The following is a 19,958-nucleotide window of genomic DNA, read 5'->3' as shown; positions in this document are numbered from 1 at the left end:
CCTGTTGTCTTGAACCAAAATACATCAAGTACTTCCTGTTTTATAACATACTTTCTGTAAAGGATGTTTACTAAAAGACAATGATGGCATGAGGAGAAGGCAATTTTAACAAATATACTTGTAAAACAACTGCAGCTCAAATATAGCTGTATAGCATGAATATGCAATGAAAGAGCATCTGTAAAATTTAGTGCTGTGGGTCATAGTTCTGACAAGCCATCAGTCTCACACTTGACAAGGTGTGGGAATCACCAGTACAAGGTGAAATGGGATGCTTCTCAAGGATTTCTGCAGTTCCTGCTCCCAGTCCCTCCTTTAAGTTATCTTTTGATAAAAAAAAAGGAAGTGTGTGTCATTATAGATACATACTTCTGTTTTTCATTTGTCATTTCTTTGGCTGTTTGGGTCGGTGACAAGTTTTTGTAAACGTCTCTTGTTGGAGCTAATTAGTGTGAAATGTACTATAAGTTTATCCCTGTTTTCCTTACTAAAAATTAAGCAAGTCGATAAGAGTTCCACAAAACCGTGATTAACTTTCCCTTTGAAAACAAAAAGGATGCATTTTAAAAACATTTTATTGCCTTAGTACTGCATGTTACAAAAAAATATCTTCCACAGCAAAACACACTAAGAACAGGGCTGAGTGCAAATGAAACAAGTCAGAAAGTACATTATCTATGAAACGACTTATTTCAATGCAGCAGGGAAGAGTAATAGAAGTTTTGAAACAGCTTTTCCTCTTCTGGAGAACGCAGAACTTTTTTTCTCTATGTGAGCTTCCGACACAGTTAAAATATTGCACTACACTGAGATTTCACTTCTGTTCCTCCCAGAGAGACATAAACATTGTCCCCAACAACAAATTTATTTTGTTGGAATAGAAGAAAATCTAGTCCTGAGAAAGACTGCAACCTACTCTGTCTTGCCAGGGCAATAGCTATGAAATGTGGTCTCTTCAGATGCTGAGCAGAAAAATAAGGAGAACTTGGAACAGAAAAATGTGGATTCCACACCACGACTACTTCTCAGATCTCTCTTCCAATCAGTTTATACCAACTTCCAAAAGCGTAACTTCTCCAGGAACACAGCTAGCATGAGCACTTTACTCAGATGCTTCAACAGAACTCCACAAATCTTGTATTCTGTCAGGCTTTCTTCTCTTAGCACCTCTACAAAAAGAGATTCTGAAGCGAAGAGATGACCAATACCTTTATCTTTTGGTCCACACTAACACATTAAACAGTACCTTCCTGTACCTTTCATGCCAAATGAAACCAAAATGCAGCTAGTTACCCAAATTCTTGGATGTGCAGCCATCTCTTTGGCACCACAGTTCATCTGATATCAGCACTTGTTTTTTTCTAGTTGAGTCATAAATTGTGCATTATTTTCTCTGAAGTGTTTATAGGCTGGCAAATTTTCGTTGTGAGAAGCTGTTCACAGGCTAGTATAGCTTACAAAGTGAAAAGAATAATTTTATTCCCTATTCAGTACTTCTTTTAATGTTATGAGATAATTGACATTTCTTCCCTCTCTCTGCTCTCATTTATTAAAGTGATAATGCTTCTGAAGTATTTCATAAATTCCATCCGAACATCTTCGGGATCTTCTTCTAAGTTGGAATGTATTAGTTTTAGCTTGTTCAGTGGGTAAGCTTTGAAGGTAAATAAAAAATAATTAGGTGTATTCCTTTTATAAAACAAATATTCACAATCAAGGTCATGGGACAGCTGATGCTGAAGTCAGTTGGAATTCAGTAGTATCCAGTGTTTAATACCCCAGAAAACATATAACACGAGAAGAGGAAATGCATTGTAGCTCGTTAGCATAACAAACAACTCACTGCTAGATTAAATTCTTCAAACATTATTATTAAGGCTTGAAGTATTGGTTTAGGTCTCATATGCAGTTAGGCAGAATCTAAGAATTCAGCACTGCATTCGAGTTTTACTATTGAAGTGATACAACATTCTTTGATTACCTCAAAATTACAGAACGATATTGTTATGATAATATGTATTAATATATTCATACTTATAATAAGTATGTATTTGTTTGAACACTGGAGCAGGTTGCCCAGAGGGAGCGTGTGTTCTCATTTGTACAAATGACCACAAATAATTTTGCACTATATAAAGCATCTATTATTAATTTTAAGAGCTAGATCATGAGACGTTTATTTCAAAGGGCTCCTGTTCTTTTGATTAATAAAATGCAGACTTAAATGTCCTCAAGCGTGTCAGTTAACAAAAGATAAAATTCAACGTAAGAAACAGTTAGTTATGACATATGGCTACAGACATCAGGAGTTCTAATTCATGGCTCAGCTACGTACTTACTGTGTAACCTTAGAGAAGTCAAACTTTTCTTGCCTTTCCTTCCCCTTTTGTGAAATAGGAATATTGCTTACCTTCTAGACAACCTTTGAAATTCATTATTTCTGGTTTTGCAAAACACTAGTACTCTTTGATTGGCCGGTTTAAATTAAAAATGCAAGCCATAAGGTACACACTATTTTAAAGATGAATAGATCAATAAAAAACTCCACATTAGAGATCATGTTTCCCATCTTCTTACCCAAGGACAGATTTTCTGTGTCCCCTGCACTGCCTGGCTTGTGATGTGCAACTAGGAGACACTGACTATCAAGCAGTGGCTGCTGCTGCACGAAACAGGAGTACCACATTTCAATTTCTTTCAGGTGACTGGGCAGCTCAGGATTGAAGATTATTACTACGCCATGAGAGTCCTTCATCAGAGCTGGCCAGCATGTTTCAAACCTTGAAAAACAAGTGCATAGAAAATGGTAAGTTTGATAGCCGGAAAACAGAAACATGCACTCAAGCGTCCTCAAGTTTTCATCTTCCCTCCTCAAGAATACATTTCAGTACTTTATTAAAACATTAGTAACCTTGCCAGTGATCGATCATATTGCAAATATTTTGACTTAGCTATTATGTTAGTTGGTCCCATGATTTGCTGACAACGTAGTATTTGGTCACATGCTTATTTAAACGTTTTCCCTAAAACCAGATCTGTCCAGTTCTCAATTGTATATTTTGGAAATTAAGAGCTCAATCATACATGTACATTGTTTGAAGTCCCCTCACATAATCACTTCAAGGAGATAAAGGCAGTTACAGTGTGGGCCTCTGTCTTCTGTACCCGTAACTTAATTCTAGGAGCTGTGGACTTGACTTTTATACTCAGTCCTTGTCCCAAAACAAAGTTCAGTGTCAGCTGGAATCATGGCAGAGAGTACCTACCATCAGATGCTTCATAGCAGAAAGCTGTAAAATACATGATAGGGTAAAGAAGCGGGAATATTCCTCATCTCAATGATGAGTATGAATATGTTGCGTAAACAGAACTATTATGAATTAAGTAATCTAGAGAAAGGAACAATGATGCTGGCTTACTTTTGATCACCACTGCAATCCCACAACTCAAATCGACATCCAGCTCCTTTGCTGTTACCATTTAAGTTTGGCTTCTCATACTCCAGGATCCTGTGAAAATGAGCGGATATACGATGCGGTATCATTGTACACACCACCACAACCCAAGAGCGGGACTTTCTGAGGGGCAGGCAGTTGTCAGGAGTTGGTTCCTTCAGGAGGTCTCACTCACCTTACACCCTGCGTCGGGCTGTAGCTGCCGATCCCTTCTATGCTCTCCGAAACAAAGTTTGCCAACACTGATTTTCCAGACTGGCAGAAAGCGAGAGCAAGACACCCACAGGAAGTTAAATGTGCCCAAGCCACAACGAAGAAAAGAGCACGGTGTTTCTCCAAGCGCCCTGCTCTCCCTCCAGCTAAGGCCCCTATGCATGCAGGCCTGCTCCCTCCTCCCTCCCAGGGACCACCCCAGCCTCCACAGCCGCATCCTCCACATGGCGATGCCTGAGGCCGTCGGGGAGGGTGGTCAAGGGGCCGGGCCGAAGGTAAATACGGCCTCGGAGACGGGCAGCGGCGGGCGAGGCTGCCGGGGTGCGCTCACCTCGCGGGGCCCCACCAGCAGCACCTTCACCTTCAGCATGGCGGCGGGGGGGGAGGCGGCTCCTCCCGCCCGCCCGCCCGCCAGTTGCCCGGCAACGCGGCCGCGCCGCGCGCGCGGGGAGGGGCGGGAACAGGAGAAGGCGCGCTGCGATTGGCCTTGCCGCTGTCACGTGGTAGGGGGGCGGGGCTGGCCACCGCCCGGCCGCCGTGAGATGGCGTCGGGTTGCGGGGCCTGCTTGGTCCCCGCGTTGTCCCCGGTCCTCCCAGCCCCGGCAGCTGCTGCCCCTTTTCTCCCCACACACAGCAGGGCCCGTGGCGCGGGAGAGGGACGCAGCGTCTCAGGTATCCCATCCCGGTGGCGGGTTTGCCCCGGGCCCCTCCTGGCGCAGCCTGCGGTGCGGTAGCGGCGGGCTCGGGCCCTGTGCGCGCCCAGGGTTCCCGCCCACTGTCCGCGGCGGGGTCTGCAGCGCCTGTAGGGCGTTAAACCCGAGCCAGTGTCCCCGCAGCTTCCGTGTCCCTCGGGCGGGACTGGCAGGGGATCCTCCCGCCCGCAGAGTTTTGGGGGAGAGGTGTCCCCTTGGCCTTTCTGTCCCCTGGAAAGCAAGAGTCAGGCTGACGGATCCTAAACACTGAAAAGTCACATAGGGCTCGTGCCCTGGCCTCCCTCGCTAGCCTGCGATGTGCTGTCCTTGCCCGAGGTTTCACTGCGATTTTAACTGCAGGTTCTCTTTGAATGGCTGACGAAGCAAGCTCTTGAAGTTTCTTATTAAGGCTTGTAGGGGAAGCAAGAGGCTTTTTTAAATTGCAGCTTCTAAGAAAAAAAAAAAAACATCTGGCAGGCAGATGTGCTGCTTCAGGGCTGTTCAGTGCCCAGGTACAATAGCAGCTTTAGACAAGCTTTCAAATTGGGCCCCTAGGCGCTACCACAGTGTAAATGTTTATTACCAGTACCACTAATAAACATGAACCAGAATTGTTCTGCTCTCACTGAGGGGGGGTAGAGGCTTTTCCTTCTCACTGTAGACTTGCTGTTTCACTCTTTCCATAGGGATAGTTTAGGATGGTTCAATGTGGCAGTGGCATCACACCATTCACACAGTGTTTTAAACTTCAGAAAACCCTTTGTTTTCAGGCTGGGGTGACCAAGACAATGAATAAACAGTAGTTGCACCTAACACTGGATTTGATTCTGCCATAGCAGACTGGATGTGTATTTTCTGTTTGTGAAGATCCATGTGTGATTCAGGACCAAATTCACAATGAACTGGGACAACTCACAGTTAATCCTTTCTGCTGCTATATTGTTTTCCACATTTCAGACCTAGTAACTTCCCCAGAAAAGACAGAAAGGGTGACCCAGAGAGAAGAAATTAGGACAACCTTTCTTAGTAGCTGGCACATGTTATCAGCTGCCATATCCACTAGCACATGAAGAGAAATGTGATATAAAGAGTCCTATTGTGGACAGCAGCACAGAAAAGGGGGGAAAAAAAGAATAAGAGGTAACTGAAACTGGGTAAAACTGGCTGTTTGTGCAGCTGCCCAGAAAGCAATTAGGATTAATTTTAGATGAAGTGTCAGATACAGTCTTTGTGTGTTTGTATTAGCCACTGAAGAGTAAGGAGAGCACAGCTGACTAAAGCTGCATTTTTTTTATTTATCCGCATGATTTAGGGTTTTAAGTCACTTTAGAAAGTGGGAATTAAGCTGCCAAGCCACTTAGCGTGATGTTTTCAAAGGCATCTAAGTCAAGTACATGTGATGTTATCAGCATCTGCCTTAGGCGTATGGGTAAAGTTTTGTTAGTTACTGATGTGTTGTTTGCTGAGAGTACAAGTGTACAAATCAGCAAGGCCATTTTGTTTTACTTATTAAAAATTCTTTGTTAGACTGCAGCAGAGAGAAAACTCCAGCAGTAACTGAATTACTTCCAGACTATACTGGTAATGGTCTATAAGTCTTGTATTTATTAGATGGCTGTTTTTCCACCATAATGTTTTGGTAGCAAGCAAAAATGATCATTTCCAGATGATTCTCCGTTGACAGATCCTCCTTCTTCCTTCAAAAGCCAAAAGCAATTGCCGGCTATCAATAATATTTCAGTAAAATTATTCTTCACTCTAGAAATGTCTATGAGAACTGGAACTATGAGACACATTGATTACTGTATCAAAGCATGTGATGCTTGTTGCCTGAATTGCAGATAAGAGGACTTTGCCTCCAAGTTAGAGGCCCACAGGTTTTACTGGAAGCAGCATGAAAATGTAGCGCCAGTCTCCTTTCAGATAATACTTTAGCACTTGCAAATAATTCAGTCTTTTGGAGAACTGTGTTTTAAGTTTGCATTATACTTCATTTAATGCAGCGTATAAAAATTTTCCTATGAAAACAACTCAAAAAATATTTAATAAGATTTTGTGGCTCAGCACTGGTACTTTGTTTAATGTACTGTAACTGTGTTTCCAAACTTTGGAAAACATCCCCTAGAGCAGTCAAATCGAGTTGTGTGTGAAAATAATGCCTTGGTTAGAAGTACAACCACATGGCCAGATTTACCATGAGCATGAATGCTCTGCCTGTTTGTTGTGCGTTGCATAACGTTTATTGTGGATGTGCAGAAACAGCTTTCTAGTGGGCGCGGGCAGAGACCTGCATCACATCTTCTGTTTGTTTATACTGGATCGTTCGGAGGCAAGACATAGAATACAGGGAGGAAACATCTATTTTTGTTCACTGAAGCCTGTTATTAAAAATTAAGAAAATCAATGTTTTTGTAAACTCAAAGCTTGTTGCTTAAGAAGCTCAGGGAAGGGCTATCTGTCTGAGGTTCAAAGCCTAGTTGATTAAGTAAGTGATGACGGTTTGGATGAAGTGTGGCTATCCTCTGGATAAAGTTTTGGTAGGGCTGTGAAAAAGGACCAAATGGAAACAGGACATGAAGATGCATTGCAAGAAGTGCGGTGGATAAAAAGCGCTGCTCTTTATCATGAGTCTGTTCCACTTAAAAGTGGCTACTGAGGAGAGGTAAGCACTCAGTTCAGTCCTCAGAAAACCTACTCTGGAATCAATAGGAAAAGCTCATGCAAAACCTGTTGCTTGGTTCATGCTAACAGATCATCAAGGACTACAGCTCTGATTTGTCTATGACTCAAAGTCCTTCCTAGAGGAGATGAGGATCTTTATTTCTATTTTATAGATCGAGAAACAAAAGCAGAGATGGGTTAAATGACTTGCCTGAGGAACCCAACTGGCTGACAGTAGATCTAGGATTAATGAAAATGCCTCTAAGTTTGAGTGCAGGCTGTGGTCAGGGAGGCAGACAACTCGGTGGACAATGTATTTTCTTGACCAGTGGACATGAACTCAGTGACACTTTAAGCGGCCCAATTCTCCCTGTGTACCTTCATCAAAGTCAGTGGAAGCTCCCAAGGGATAAATTTGACTTGCTCCATTTATGCAGTGATCTATAAACAAAACACGAGGAGCAGCAGTCTGCCTCTACACACCCCCCAAGCAAACACACCAAAGTGCTCTGACTTTTGAGTCCCAATACGTTAATCCAGACGTAGGAGTTAGTTCCTACGGTTTAAATCTTAAGGTACAACTGCAGATGATGTCTCTGATAGATGTCGTTTTGCTTATTCTGAAGTGGTTGCTCTGATCACATTCTGTGGAGCAACAGTAACACCTAGTGGCTAAACGTGCCAGGCCATTGCCTTCCCTTCCAGAGTTGGAGGGGACATGGTGTGATTGACAGTTTTGACTTGCAAGGCCAACGCTCAGGATCTTCAGGGATTTGCCATTTTCCTTTCAACCCCCCACTATGTTCTGTTTTCTATTAAAAGTGGTAGATGAAATATGAACCTCTTCCTCCCACCTCCCAACCCCCTTCTGTTCTCTGGCTCATGGAGGAGGTTGTTCCAGTCCATCTTGATCTGTAGGTGGGTGGGCTGTGAGTGGCCGAGCCTACTGCTTCCAGCTTGGAGCACTCAGATTTCGTAAGGAATTCAAGCTTTTTTTTAATTTTTCTCTCTTTTTTTTTTTTTTTTTTTGTCTGAAAAGGATCAAGCAGATCATCTGGTGGAGGTTGGTGACCTCAGTTCATTTGATAATGTAGTGTTAACTTGCCTGCGTTAAGGCAGACCAAACCGATCTGTTCCAAGAAGTACCGTTTCTTAAGATGTGGTATGCAGGATTGTTGGCCATGATCTACTGGGACCGCTAATTCATCAGAGAGGGACCCCCTAGAAAAATAGCATTTGAGAGGAAAGAACCCACAGATGTTTATTGTGTTAGCGGGAGAGCCCTTCAGAGGGTCTTCTTTGCCTCTGACAAGGGAAACTTCTAATTTTTCTGTGGAAAAAAACATTAAGCAAAAATATTTCTGCTAAAGCCCAGATAATTTGCATTTGTAAATAGAGCCACGGCTCTGTGGGAAATACAGTACTGAGACATCATGGTCTCGTCACATTCATGCTGTTTATTTTTAGGCTTCTGGTTTAGATATTCTGAATTACCTCTTGGAATCATCTATTTAAGAGAGTCTTCGCTGCCAGTTGACAGAGCCTGGACTCTTAATTTATGCTGTGGATGCATGCTCTTTTAGATATGACATAAACTTGTATCACCACCCACTCAGAGAAGTAGTATTGCCTCCATCTGTGTCCCCAGCTCTCTGTCTAGCTTCCTTCCAATTACCTGTATAGATGGAGCTAATTCATCTGAAAACTAGTCTGACCCTTCTGGGGGAAAAAAAAAAAAATCAACCAGATCAGCTCCCTGAACATGTTCATGGCATAACTGCACAAAAACTTGGTGGTAACAGAAGGAAGGTAATGAGGACCGGTGGGGGGTGGCCAAGTGGGACAAGGATGGGGCCATCTCTGTCAGCTACTGTGCAGATGTACACTGAATTAAAGCAGGCATATAATCATACCGTTAGTCAGACCTCTTAAATTTGGTGTTCTCAATACCTGTTTGTGAGAGCAGTCAAAGGGAATTACAGCCTGATGGTGAGAAATGAGAAATACGGGGCTGGGATGTGTTGGGCACCCTTTACTCTCACATGAGAGCATGGCAGCCTTGTTGGACTGGGCAAAAAATCTTTATGTTTGGTGAACATGGTTTCATAGGTGGCAGAGTAGAAGGTACTGGCTGGCTGAAATAAGACAATCAAAGGATAACTGTTATTTGTGATTCACAAGGGGTCGTGGAACCTTTACTATTAAACCCTTATGCTTTTTGTCTTGAATATAAAATTTCAAAGTCAGTTTTGTTTCTCACTGACAGCTGTGGTGTCTGCCGCCCCTGTTGGTCTGGGAAGAACCTGTGTTTATTAACATTGTCTGATCTATTTATTCACTCGAGGCCAGAATGCCTCAATGATTTCATAGAAAGCAAGCAAAAATTGTGTATGGTCTTTAGAGGGACTGCCATGTGATCCTATAGGAGAGGAGATCCTATGTTTTCTCTCATTTTCATCCAATTCGACTGATGTCTTACTCTGGAGTTACACGGGAGTTCCTTATCCCTGCAGTCCTTCCAGGCATTGTGTTTCTGCTAACATCCTGGCCCAAATCAGCTGTCTTTTCAGATTTCTCACATTCATTTTCATTTAAGGCTCAGTCACTTCTTGGCAGTATGCCATTGCAGACAATAGATTTATACCAGTAATTAGTATGTTTTGAGGAGTCTGGAACAAAATCTCAAATCCTTGCTCCTTTGTTTAAGTACCTGGATACCGTGATGAATGCTTAACTCTATGCCCTCAACTTGAAAATCTGTAGCCTTGGTAATTTTGCCTCAATTCCCTTTGAAACCTGGGGAAAGTACTACATTAGTTTGCAATGCCTGACTCACTTGCAAACTCCTCACATGAAAGGTCCTCCTTAATATCCTGTGGCTACAAATAAACTTATACGTGTGAGACTGGCACTTTGATTGAATGTGGCCTGCCAGTGTGGACTTGCTGCGATTGAAGATCCTTGCATTTCTGCAAGTAGGGGTAGCGTTAGAAGCAGCGTGTTGTAGTACATACTTTAAACACCATGAAGAACGTCTTGGAAATATAAACAGCCAAGTAGACTGAGTACAATAAAAGAGCTCATATTTAGTACAGATTGTTGATCATGTAGTATGAAGTGATTCATTATTTTATTGTTCTTCAATAATTTGAAAACTTAAATCTTCTACTTTTGGCTTGGCTGGCGATGTTGTCTTGAGCTGGGTTATAAAAATACTATGCTTCACCTAAGCACAGATTGTTATAGTTTTCATCTTAATTAGCAAGCTCCAGATTTAGATGGATTAATACAATCAGTCTTTCTTTCTTTTGCCGTAGAAGTTCAGAAGTATAAACTGTCACTTGTGAGAACATAAAGAATTGGACTGGAAGCATTCCAAACTCTTTACTGTAAGTGTTCAAAGATTTAATGGAGTCCTCAGTCATAAAATCTTTAATTTGAACTAGACCTTTATATTCTCCATTCTTAAATTCACTATTTCTACATCCAGGGGATTTCCTGTTATCCAAGTATGTACGGAGGCCCTTTATGTCCCTCTGTGTGTGTTTTTTAATTCAAATCAAATGTAAATGTCAGTGGTTGATTGCACTTAACCTCCTTAGGTTCATATTTCTTATTTAATTGCATTACATTTTAAGGTTTAAGGCTATATATTTACTGCTGTTAATAGCACACCATATTTTAATGAAGCTGTTATCTTCTGCAAATATATACAGAACAATGGAGATTGATTATACAGGATCTTTCAAAGAAACTGTACCTCAAAGCCATTTAAAATGAATAAACACAGTGGAAGGTTTCAGTTAATGTAATTCCTTACCTAACATAGCTTCGAAACTAAGGAAATGAATGGTTGGGTTATCAGGACTGTTTGCTCTCCTCTTCCCCAGCCAGAGACTGCACCTCAGTAGGTCACTAGTCATAACTGCATATGTTACAAGCTGTGCTTGTTCTCAGAGATGCTCCAGAATCGCAGCACTGCTTTTTCCAAATCCACTCACCTCCTCTGTAAGCTGGCCAGCCTCCCTCTCTACCCAACCTACAGCTCAGCTCTGTAAATCTATTGTCAGTCAGTCCAGGGAAGGCTCAGAACATGGAAAATAATTATCTAATTTTCTTGAAACATCTCAAAAAAAAAGGCAAGTATTACCCCGAGATCATGTACAGAAAATCTGGGACAAATCTACTGTGCTCTGCTAGAAAGCCAGCCAGCTGAACACCTGTTTTCAATGCAAAATAGTGCATCACCCTACAGTTGGGGCACTGCACTGGGTTTTTCACAACAATCTTAGAGCTAAGTACTCAAAATGTTAATTGAGCCAAAAAATTTTTGCTGTGAACCACTTCTTTCCAGGAACATAGCGAGGCAGATAGGCTTGTCCTACCATTCCATCACATGCCAAAAATCTCCTTAGTCTGGTCAAAAGCTTTTATTTCTTTTTTTGGGGGCAACAATCTGTTTAAACATTTCATAGCATCTTGCAGACTTTAACATTTCCTTTCTGCCAAAAAAAAAAAAAGAACAATTTATCTCTCTCTTTAGATTACATCTCATCTTGCTTCTTTTTTTTTCTCTTATTTAATGATTTTTACTATTTATATCACCTCATTTTTATTCAATTTCTATTATCCTTACAACAGCCATGATAGATAACAAAGCACTAAACCCTGTGTTATAAAAGGAGGCACTGACAGATTGCCCAATGCCACTGCTACGGCAGGGAGGTCGACCAGATTCTTTCTGAGTGCAGGCTGACATCCCATGGATCCTTTCCGCCCAAGACCCAGGGGCATGAGGAGTTGTGAGCCAGTGTAATCCCAGAGGATTATTTGGGGATTGGTTTTGCATCTGTAGAGAGATTGATCTCCCTTAGGCAGAACAGAAAACAGAGAGAGAGGAAGAGCACTTCTTGTGGTGAAAGACACAAGAAAGATCTGTGAAAGATCTGTGTTCTGTATGAGGAGCTGGATATTTGCAAAGTACAATTTAGTCGTTCCAGTTTAGGTCATTTAGAAATGGAAGTGGAGAGGGGAGGACAATCTGTTTGCAACCAGTTCAAGAAGGTGCTCAGACTAAGCTTGTTTGACAAAACCACCCGGAGGCCCTGGAAGAGGGGTGGATTTTGGATACCGAGCCCATTAGGTGTGGTATCCGTTGGTGACAATAGAGTGTACTGTGAACACCTAAGCTAGCTTTAGTGAACATGTGCATAGCCAAGAAATAGTTGGATCCAATTGCTTTGCAGTGACTTTAGCCTTTAATGCCAACAGTGATTCTTGCACACTGAGCACCTTAGCTGCCTTTTTATTGCTTCCATGGAGGAATCTGTAAGATTCAACAGAGGAGATTAGGTAGAGAGCCAGCTAAAGAGCAAAGCAATGCCACTGAACAGTGTTGAGGTTTACTAACTAAGGCTATGGCTCCCCTTAGAATGCATAGAGCAAAATGTTCATAAAGGTAAATTGATAAATCTGGGTAATATTCTCTTTAAATAATCCCCAGAGCTCTCAGCCTAACACACAGCTGTAGAAAAAAAGACCCCAACAACTGAACAGGATGTTGGGTTGCATTACGGTAAGAAGAGAGTATATATCAAAAAGGTGTTACTGTTATTACATAAAACACTGGTGAGTTCTTGTTCAGAGTGCGCTTTTCAGTACTGCTCACTCTACCTAAGAAGGATATGATTAAGGGGATAAAGCAGGGAAAATGAGAATAATACTGTGCCTTTCAGCTCTGACTTATAAAGCAAGACTGAAGAGCTTTGGTATTATCTTGTTTAAAAAGAGATCTTGCTGTGATTCAGTCAATGATTTTAAAATAATGAAGGGGATTAATCACATTGAAACAGACAAAGTCTATGAAAACAAGGAGACTTAATTTGAAAAATAGGATCTTGGGAAAAGAATGAGGACAGAGAAGGGAGAGGCTCATGTGAATGCTTCAAGAAATATGTAATGTCAGTTATCAGTGGGGTCCCCTGAATCTAGATATACAGGGCTTTAGAGCAGAATAAGGTGAAGATTGAACTGTCAGGAAAATGTGTGTGTGACAGTTGGGTTGTGGCTGACTATTTACCAGTAACACACAGAGACAGCGAAAGCCATGCCAGAGCAGGCTCTGGGAAACACCTGTGGCAAGGAGGAAACAGAAGGTCTGGCCGCCTGGGTGGGAAGGGCCGACACAGGCAAAGGTGGTGCAGGAAGGCACTGACTGGCAAGAAGTTTGCAGCATGAAGACAGATGGCTGGCAGGTAAGGAGGATGTGGAACAAGGTAGAGGAGAGAAAAAGGAGAAAGCATGTGGCTGCTATTAATGTACCTGAACACCTTAACTGCAGACACCTAAGGTGAAAATACTGGAGGTAATTCCAGATCTTAGCTGGGCAGAATCATGCTGCGGAGGTGGCGGTCCCTGTACAATGGCTACAGTGCAGCAATTTTCAGCTTGCAGCCCACAAACTTTTGAAGGACCACAGCCAACTTCTAGGGGGCCTGTGAAAGCCAGCTATGAAAAGCAGACTATTGTGGTTAGGCCTCATTGTCATAGCCCACAGGGAAAGTTCCTAGGAGATTTGAAAACAATCAATAAAAGCTGGAAAAAATATGGATGGAACATACGGATTTGCTGTGTGAAGGAAAGGGAACTCCAGTCTCCCCACTTGCATCCCTCCCAGTTCTTCTGTTTCTTGGCTCCACAGGGCGGGTGCAGCAGTCTGGGCACAACCTCTGGGGTGTGCAGGAGTTGGGAAGAGGGTGCTTGTTTCCATAAATCCTTTCTTATCTGTTTTGTGAGCCTTTACTTGTGTATTGTGTCAGGAAGGGGGGGAGCCCTCTCCCTTGTGGATTGCACAATACAGAAAGGGAACTCATACTACCATTCATGTTGGGTTGCTCAGGTCAGGCAACCTGAGTCCAGGGGAAATTGAGAGAAGTAGGAGGATTTCAGGGCCAGAGTCCAAAAGAAAGACATTCTTTGGTCATGAAAGTACTTGCTTCTCTGAGATTCAGAGAGAGAGTCCGTGACTCAGGACGGATTTTCAAATCAGCTAAGCGCTTGGATAGCACTGAATCTGGATATCCTATGGTCAGTGCCTCCACGGAAAATTGCAGCCTGATCTCTGGTAGCTCCTTCCACTGCATGTTATGAAGTACTTTGTTTTGTTGTAGCAGTTCAAGACTGTGGTTTGGAGAGTTTATAAGTTCAGTGTTTATGTCCTGTACAGCATCAAGCAAGCAGGCGGCCCTCAGTGACTGAATAATGTTTAATGAACAGTTAATGAATAGGAACATAGTTTGAGGATACAGACATGGAGACAGACCTCCCAATGTTTTCTTTAGTGAACTCAGTGATGGAAGAGGGAGCGTGCTTATTAAATCTGTAGATGAGGCAAAGCTGGAACCAAATGCAAGAACACTGGAAGGCAGGATTAAAATTTCAAGTGATGTTGATAAATTGGTGATATGATCTGAATAAAATAAGATGAAACTCATTAAGGACAACTGCAGGGCACTATGCTTTGGCAGGAATAATTTCAACTGGCTAATACAGGATGGGGGAAAGCCAGGCTAGCGGTTCTGCAGAAAAGGTGGAGAATCCCAAACTAAACATGGATTAACAATGAAGTACAGATGTCAAAAAGCCAAATCCTCAGCAGGGCAGGGGTATTGCACAGAAGTATATGCTGTGGGTACCATATTATGAAATAGATGTAGACCAGCTGGAAGGTCCAGAGGAGAATACCAAAAAGGATCAGAGCTACGTAACATGTGACCTACAGGGAAAGTGAAGAAGTTGGCATTGTTTTGCTTCTAGAAGGCAAGGAGAGGTGTTAAAGCATTTTCAAAAGTACTCTGAGGAATTAAAAGTCTGTTCAAGGAGAGGAGGAGTAGTTTTCTACATCCATAATGGAGAAGGTAAGACATTAAGAGCTTGAATTGCAACAAAACAGACTGAGATTGGATGTTAAGAAAACCTACCAGTACAGAGCGCAAAGCGTTGGAATATGTTTTCAGATGAGCATGAGGAGTTTCTGTCTTGAGGTCCTGCAGAACATGGCAGAAAAATTTGTGCCAACAATCATCTCTGTATAGCAGATCCTGCCTTCCAGCAGAGAGAAGGAAGAGGGGTGAGAGAACTTTGGCAGTCCTTCCTGGCTACATCTGAATGCCTTTCTACTCTGGCAGGTTTGAGTGCAATACACCTGGCGCTATTTGTGGCTTGGTTTTATCACATCTGTGTGAATCCCTGCTTTACTGCATTCTTGGTGAGTTTGATGGATGAAGGGTCTGTCCCCAAACTCTCTGTGCTTGTGCAGATCAGTGCTTCGGAGCATGTCCAGTTGGGAGAATTTTTGCCTGACCTCAGAGGTGACATAAATTATTCTTCCTGGGACACAATAATGCTCAGAGTATGTGTCATTCCACCGGACATAGTCGTTGTCTGGCTGATCTCTTGAGTCATCATGTTTTCCATCTGCTGAATTATGTTTCAATCTGAGCCATTTTACCCAGTGTATTACTTTATAATACCCACGCAAGTGCTTCACTCAGGCAAAGTTCTCATCTAAGGGCAATGAATTCTGCCAAAGTCATGACTTCAGGATCATTTCTTGTGCTTCATACGATATCACTGTCTATCATGGTTACTGTTTGCTAAACTGCTTGTGTAAGCTGATGTTTTTCAGTTCTACTCCATTTTGAGTTCAGCTGTGATTGATTTATTCCAGGTCAAATTCAAGAAATATTCACACACTAGCTACCTCCTAGCTTAAAAGAAAAAACACTGCGGTCCCCTAAAATGTTCAGTTTAGCTCAGGTTTGGTTTGACTCTCCAATAATAGACGTGCTACAATAACCTTAGTAATCTTGTAATTTTTAATAGATGTCTTGAATGCTTACTGTTACTAACCTTTTATCCTTCTCTTCTAATTTTCCAAATTTCCTTGGCTGCGTTGTTGTATCACAATGAAATAATCTAGGTGTCTAGAAGGGGTTTATCCAAATTATTCTTGGTTTTAGATGGTCTTATCAATGACCTCGTTCTAACTTCAAAGGGACACTTCATAATTCTAAAGCTCCACAAGGTTTTCTCAACTAGAACAAAGCTGCTTTTCCTTTGGTCTCTTCTTAGAATCCATATGAAAAGTGCGCTCACAAAATCTGAGGGATGGGCCTTTGAAAGTTCGTTTGCCGTGATTCTAACAACATTGTGACCCTCTTCTTCAGCTAACTACTGACTTTTGTAATACTGTAAGTGGTCCTGAACAGTTGAGATGCCATTGCAGTGCTGGGGCTGGACTCTACTGACAGGTATGACAATGCTTTTCTACCCCTTTGAGCCACCTTTCAAACTGAAAACATTGTAGAAAACAAATCAATATTTTGCTGTATCATTCCATTTTTTCCCTTTACAACTGAACAAAAATCAGACTAAACTTCAAATGTTCCTTTTATTGTCTGTATTTTCCCCCATTTCATTTATTGGCTGGCTTGCGTGTGGTGTATATGTTTAAAGAAATTATAAATGTTTTCACAGAATGGTTTCTGATGTCTTACGTTTCAGGTATGTCCAATGGACTAGGAATCTGAAAAACACTCCAGACCATGTGAAACCCCATGTGCCTACACATGTCCAATGGGTTAATCTTCTGAGATGACAGCGTAAGGCTGTCACTTGCAGAGAAGGTGAGCACTGTGTGGGACGAAGGCCCTCCAGGGACTGCTTTTTCATGATAGCAGAGTCAACAGGGTTGGTAAATTGCAAACCTGCCCTTGTCTCTGTACTATTTCCCCCTGTGCTTCCATGCATCATGGCTCTCTAGTATGCACCTGGCCTCTCCCATCTTGATCTGAATTGGTGAAATACATCCAAATAATTTATTTATCCCTGATTGCCTGGGCAAATATTTAATTAACATGTTTATGCACAGGCATTAAAAGTGTAGCTTTACATTTTGAAATATATTATGTCTGGTTTATAAGAATAAGACTGTTCAGATTTCAAGCATTCCCTTCTCAAAGCTAGTCCCTCTGATAAATTGCATGGATTATGTTTTTGTTGGCTGTCTTTGTTACCTCCATCACTGTGTTTCCAATTTATCAACATAGTTTTGAGAAATTGTTAGAATATGTTGCGCTCGTAAGCACCATGGGGAGAAAAAATATTCATTTATTACTGCTATTGCTTTTGATTATATTATGCATATCCAAAGGACTAAAATGAAATGTCATATTTAATTCTCCCTTACAGTAGACAATATCACCCTTTCTTCTCTCTTTCCAAAACCAGCTTGGAAGTTAATTCTTCATTTTCATTTTAAATCAGCTATACTGAGTAGAAGCAAGTGTACATTAGGGACAGGGCAGAAGCAATGGGAGCCTGGAGATCTGAGATCTATTTCTGGCTCTGCCTTTAGCTTTTTGCAGTCTTGAGCAAAGTCATTTGACCTTTGGTCTCCAATCTCTCAGTTCATGAAATAGGAAGAACATTAAGTTTCCTGCAGATGTCTCTAATCATTTGCCAGAATCATGTCTTGTCTAATCACCTGTGTTTAATATCTCTTAGGGTCTTGCAAAGTCAGTGAAGGCTGAAGCAGCAAATTTTGCGTGCAACCGAAAATAAAATGCTTTTGGACAGTTAAGACTTGAAGACTATGAAGAGCTTCTGAAGAGGCTAACCCAAGCCAGGAGAATGGGTCAGAAAACCACTTCGTTGCTGTTAAATACTGATAAAAGATCTATCCCAGCCTGTCAGGAGAGGGAACTTTGTGTGTTTGGGACAAATGGCTGAATCAGGCCCTCAGCACGCAGCCTGGAGCTGCAATAAACTGCCAGGGGTGGGGGTCCAGCTGCGCCCAGTTTGGCTGTGCACACACAGCTGAGGGTGATCACTCGAATTAAAGGGCAGGGGAGCCTGGGAGAATTGCTCAGTATGTTGCAGTTCCTGATTGCTTTCCTGGGAGAAAGATGAACGTGGGGTAGTTTGTAGCTCTGTTGAGAGGGGAGATCAGAGAGTAAGCATCATTTTTTGTTACCTTGTCAGTATGAGCAGAGGTTTCCTGAGGACTGACTCTGAGCAAAGTGGCTGAGCATCCTTGGGTGAGTTGCTGGGAGCTGTGTGTTTTCTTGGGAGGTGGGAAGGCTCCCCTTGCTGAGGATGAGGGGAGACTGAAGGGAAGGGTGCTCAGGCTGATCTGAGCTAGGCCTGGGGCCTCTATTATCTCCCAGCTCCAGGTATTGAGGGCTTTTTGTAAATAAATAGTGGCTGTTTCTGAGTGGGCTTGGTGGCTCGGTGCTGCTGGGTCAGACCTTTTGAGCTCCCTTTGAGCCTAGAGAGTGCTGATCCATTGCCTGCTCCAGCTCTGGGTCTTGGGCAGCTGCAGGGCAACCTCGGAGAGCCTGTGCTGAGCTGCGGTGCAGACTGTGCTCCTGCTTCCTTATGGGATTTCCTCTGGTGATTAATGACAATGGCTGTTTAAAAACCTGGTGCCTCGTTTGCAGTCTAAACTTGTCTGGTTACAGGCTCCAGCCAGGGGCTATTTATCTCTATGTGCAGGCTCTGGAGCTGGGCACCCTGGGGGAAGGGGTAGGTGCTCACCCGTGGGTGGGGGATGAACCTAGCCATTTTCCCAGTATCTTGTAAGAATCGTTTTCCAGCTGAGGAATCTTGCAGGGATCATCTTGCCCCTGAGGGGAAGAGGTCTCTGCCTTTGCAGAGCCCCACAGGAAACCCCAGGCTCCAAGGATACCCCAGCAAGATCTGTTTTGGGTGGTAAATCAGGGCTATCTTTGGATGGCTGCATAAACAGCGAAGGTGCAGAGCAGGTACTGTGAGTTTGCAGAATCTAAGGGTAAAAAAAAGCCTGGAGGCACAGTTGCATCGTCTTAGATATTCAATCCCTCCCTAGGGTGTTTGGTTCAGACAGATTGCTTTGCCGGTCGGTAAGCCACAACAGCCCAGGTCTCCCTGGAGCTGAGAGGGAGACACTGAAAAGCCAGTAAATGGGGTCTGTCACCAAATGGGGAATGTAGGAGGGTTTTAAACACAAAATCAGCTGTTGTACAGTGAGGGAGCCTCGCTGCTGGCTTCCTTCTTGGGGTACTGCCTTTGTGAGACACCCATATCCTTCCACGACTGCAAAATCGTTCCTCCAGCCTGTGACTGACTGTGCAATCCTCCAGGCTCGGGGTGGTGGCAAAGGGAGCGTGCTTATGTGTGATGCCAAAATGAGCAAGGATGCGCTTACTGAAGTAGAGATTACTTTTGCACTGGTTACCTTGTGAATGAAGCGTCTTTAAAAGTATTTATTTCCTACTTTATCTGTGTAAATTCTGCAGCAGGCAGCAGTTTTTGGGTGTTTGGGGCGCACGGCTGGCGTGCGGCGGGTTCCTCCCTGACGTGGCTCTGGGTTAACCAGGGAGACGCAGGGCCTGGTGGTCTGTGCCAGCGATGTTTTGGGTTTGGGATCAGGGCTCGGGCTCCCCGGGTGTGCTCCGTGCCCGGAGCTGAGCTGGGGTTTCCCGCAGTGAGGCTGCGGGCTTTGCCCGGGTTTGGTGCCCGTGCGGGGCCCCGGGATGCCCGGCCGCCTTCCCCGACGGGGGAGCCCCATCGCAGCGGGGTCTGCCGCCAGGCCTGGCAAGGGTTAACGCCGAAACCCCACGCCCCCTTTGACGGAGTCGGGCCAACCTCGCCAAATTTGAAAAGGCATCCGGGGCTGAGTGTGCGCCCTGGGCGCAAAGAGCCGCGCCGGCCCCGGACCCCCTGCGCGGGCAGCAGCCGCCGCCGGCCGGGCTCGGCTTGCCCGGGGACGGGGCTTCCCTTCGGGAACCGGAGCGGCGGTCCCTGTGTCCCGAGCACCCCTGCCCCGTGGTCCCCGGTCCCGGGGGCACCTCCGAGCCGTGGGATCGCGCCGTGACCCCGGCCGGGGGAGGCACGG

General features: G+C 43.6%; 1 protein-coding gene across 1 annotated transcript; it reads right to left on the bottom strand.

The window, feature by feature from the left end:
• Nucleotides 1-557: 557 nt before the first annotated feature.
• IFT22 (intraflagellar transport 22) lies at nucleotides 558-4,053 on the bottom strand. Its single transcript, XM_086762991.1, has 5 exons — nucleotides 4,000-4,053; nucleotides 3,631-3,710; nucleotides 3,420-3,509; nucleotides 2,578-2,780; nucleotides 558-1,654 (listed from the first exon to the last, which is right to left on the bottom strand). The coding sequence occupies exons 1-5, from the start codon at nucleotides 4,036-4,038 to the stop codon at nucleotides 1,506-1,508; spliced, it is 561 nt and encodes a 186-aa protein (XP_086619117.1). The 5' UTR covers nucleotides 4,039-4,053; the 3' UTR covers nucleotides 558-1,505.
• Nucleotides 4,054-19,958: the final 15,905 nt, after the last annotated feature.

The sequence above is a fragment of the Chlamydotis macqueenii genome, chromosome 19 (assembly GCF_036417535.1).
Source record: "Chlamydotis macqueenii isolate bChlMac1 chromosome 19, bChlMac1.mat, whole genome shotgun sequence".
Lineage (NCBI taxonomy): Eukaryota > Metazoa > Chordata > Aves > Otidiformes > Otididae > Chlamydotis > Chlamydotis macqueenii.
The sequence above is the reverse complement of the archived record's forward strand: the minus strand, read 5'-3'. Positions and strand labels throughout refer to the sequence as shown.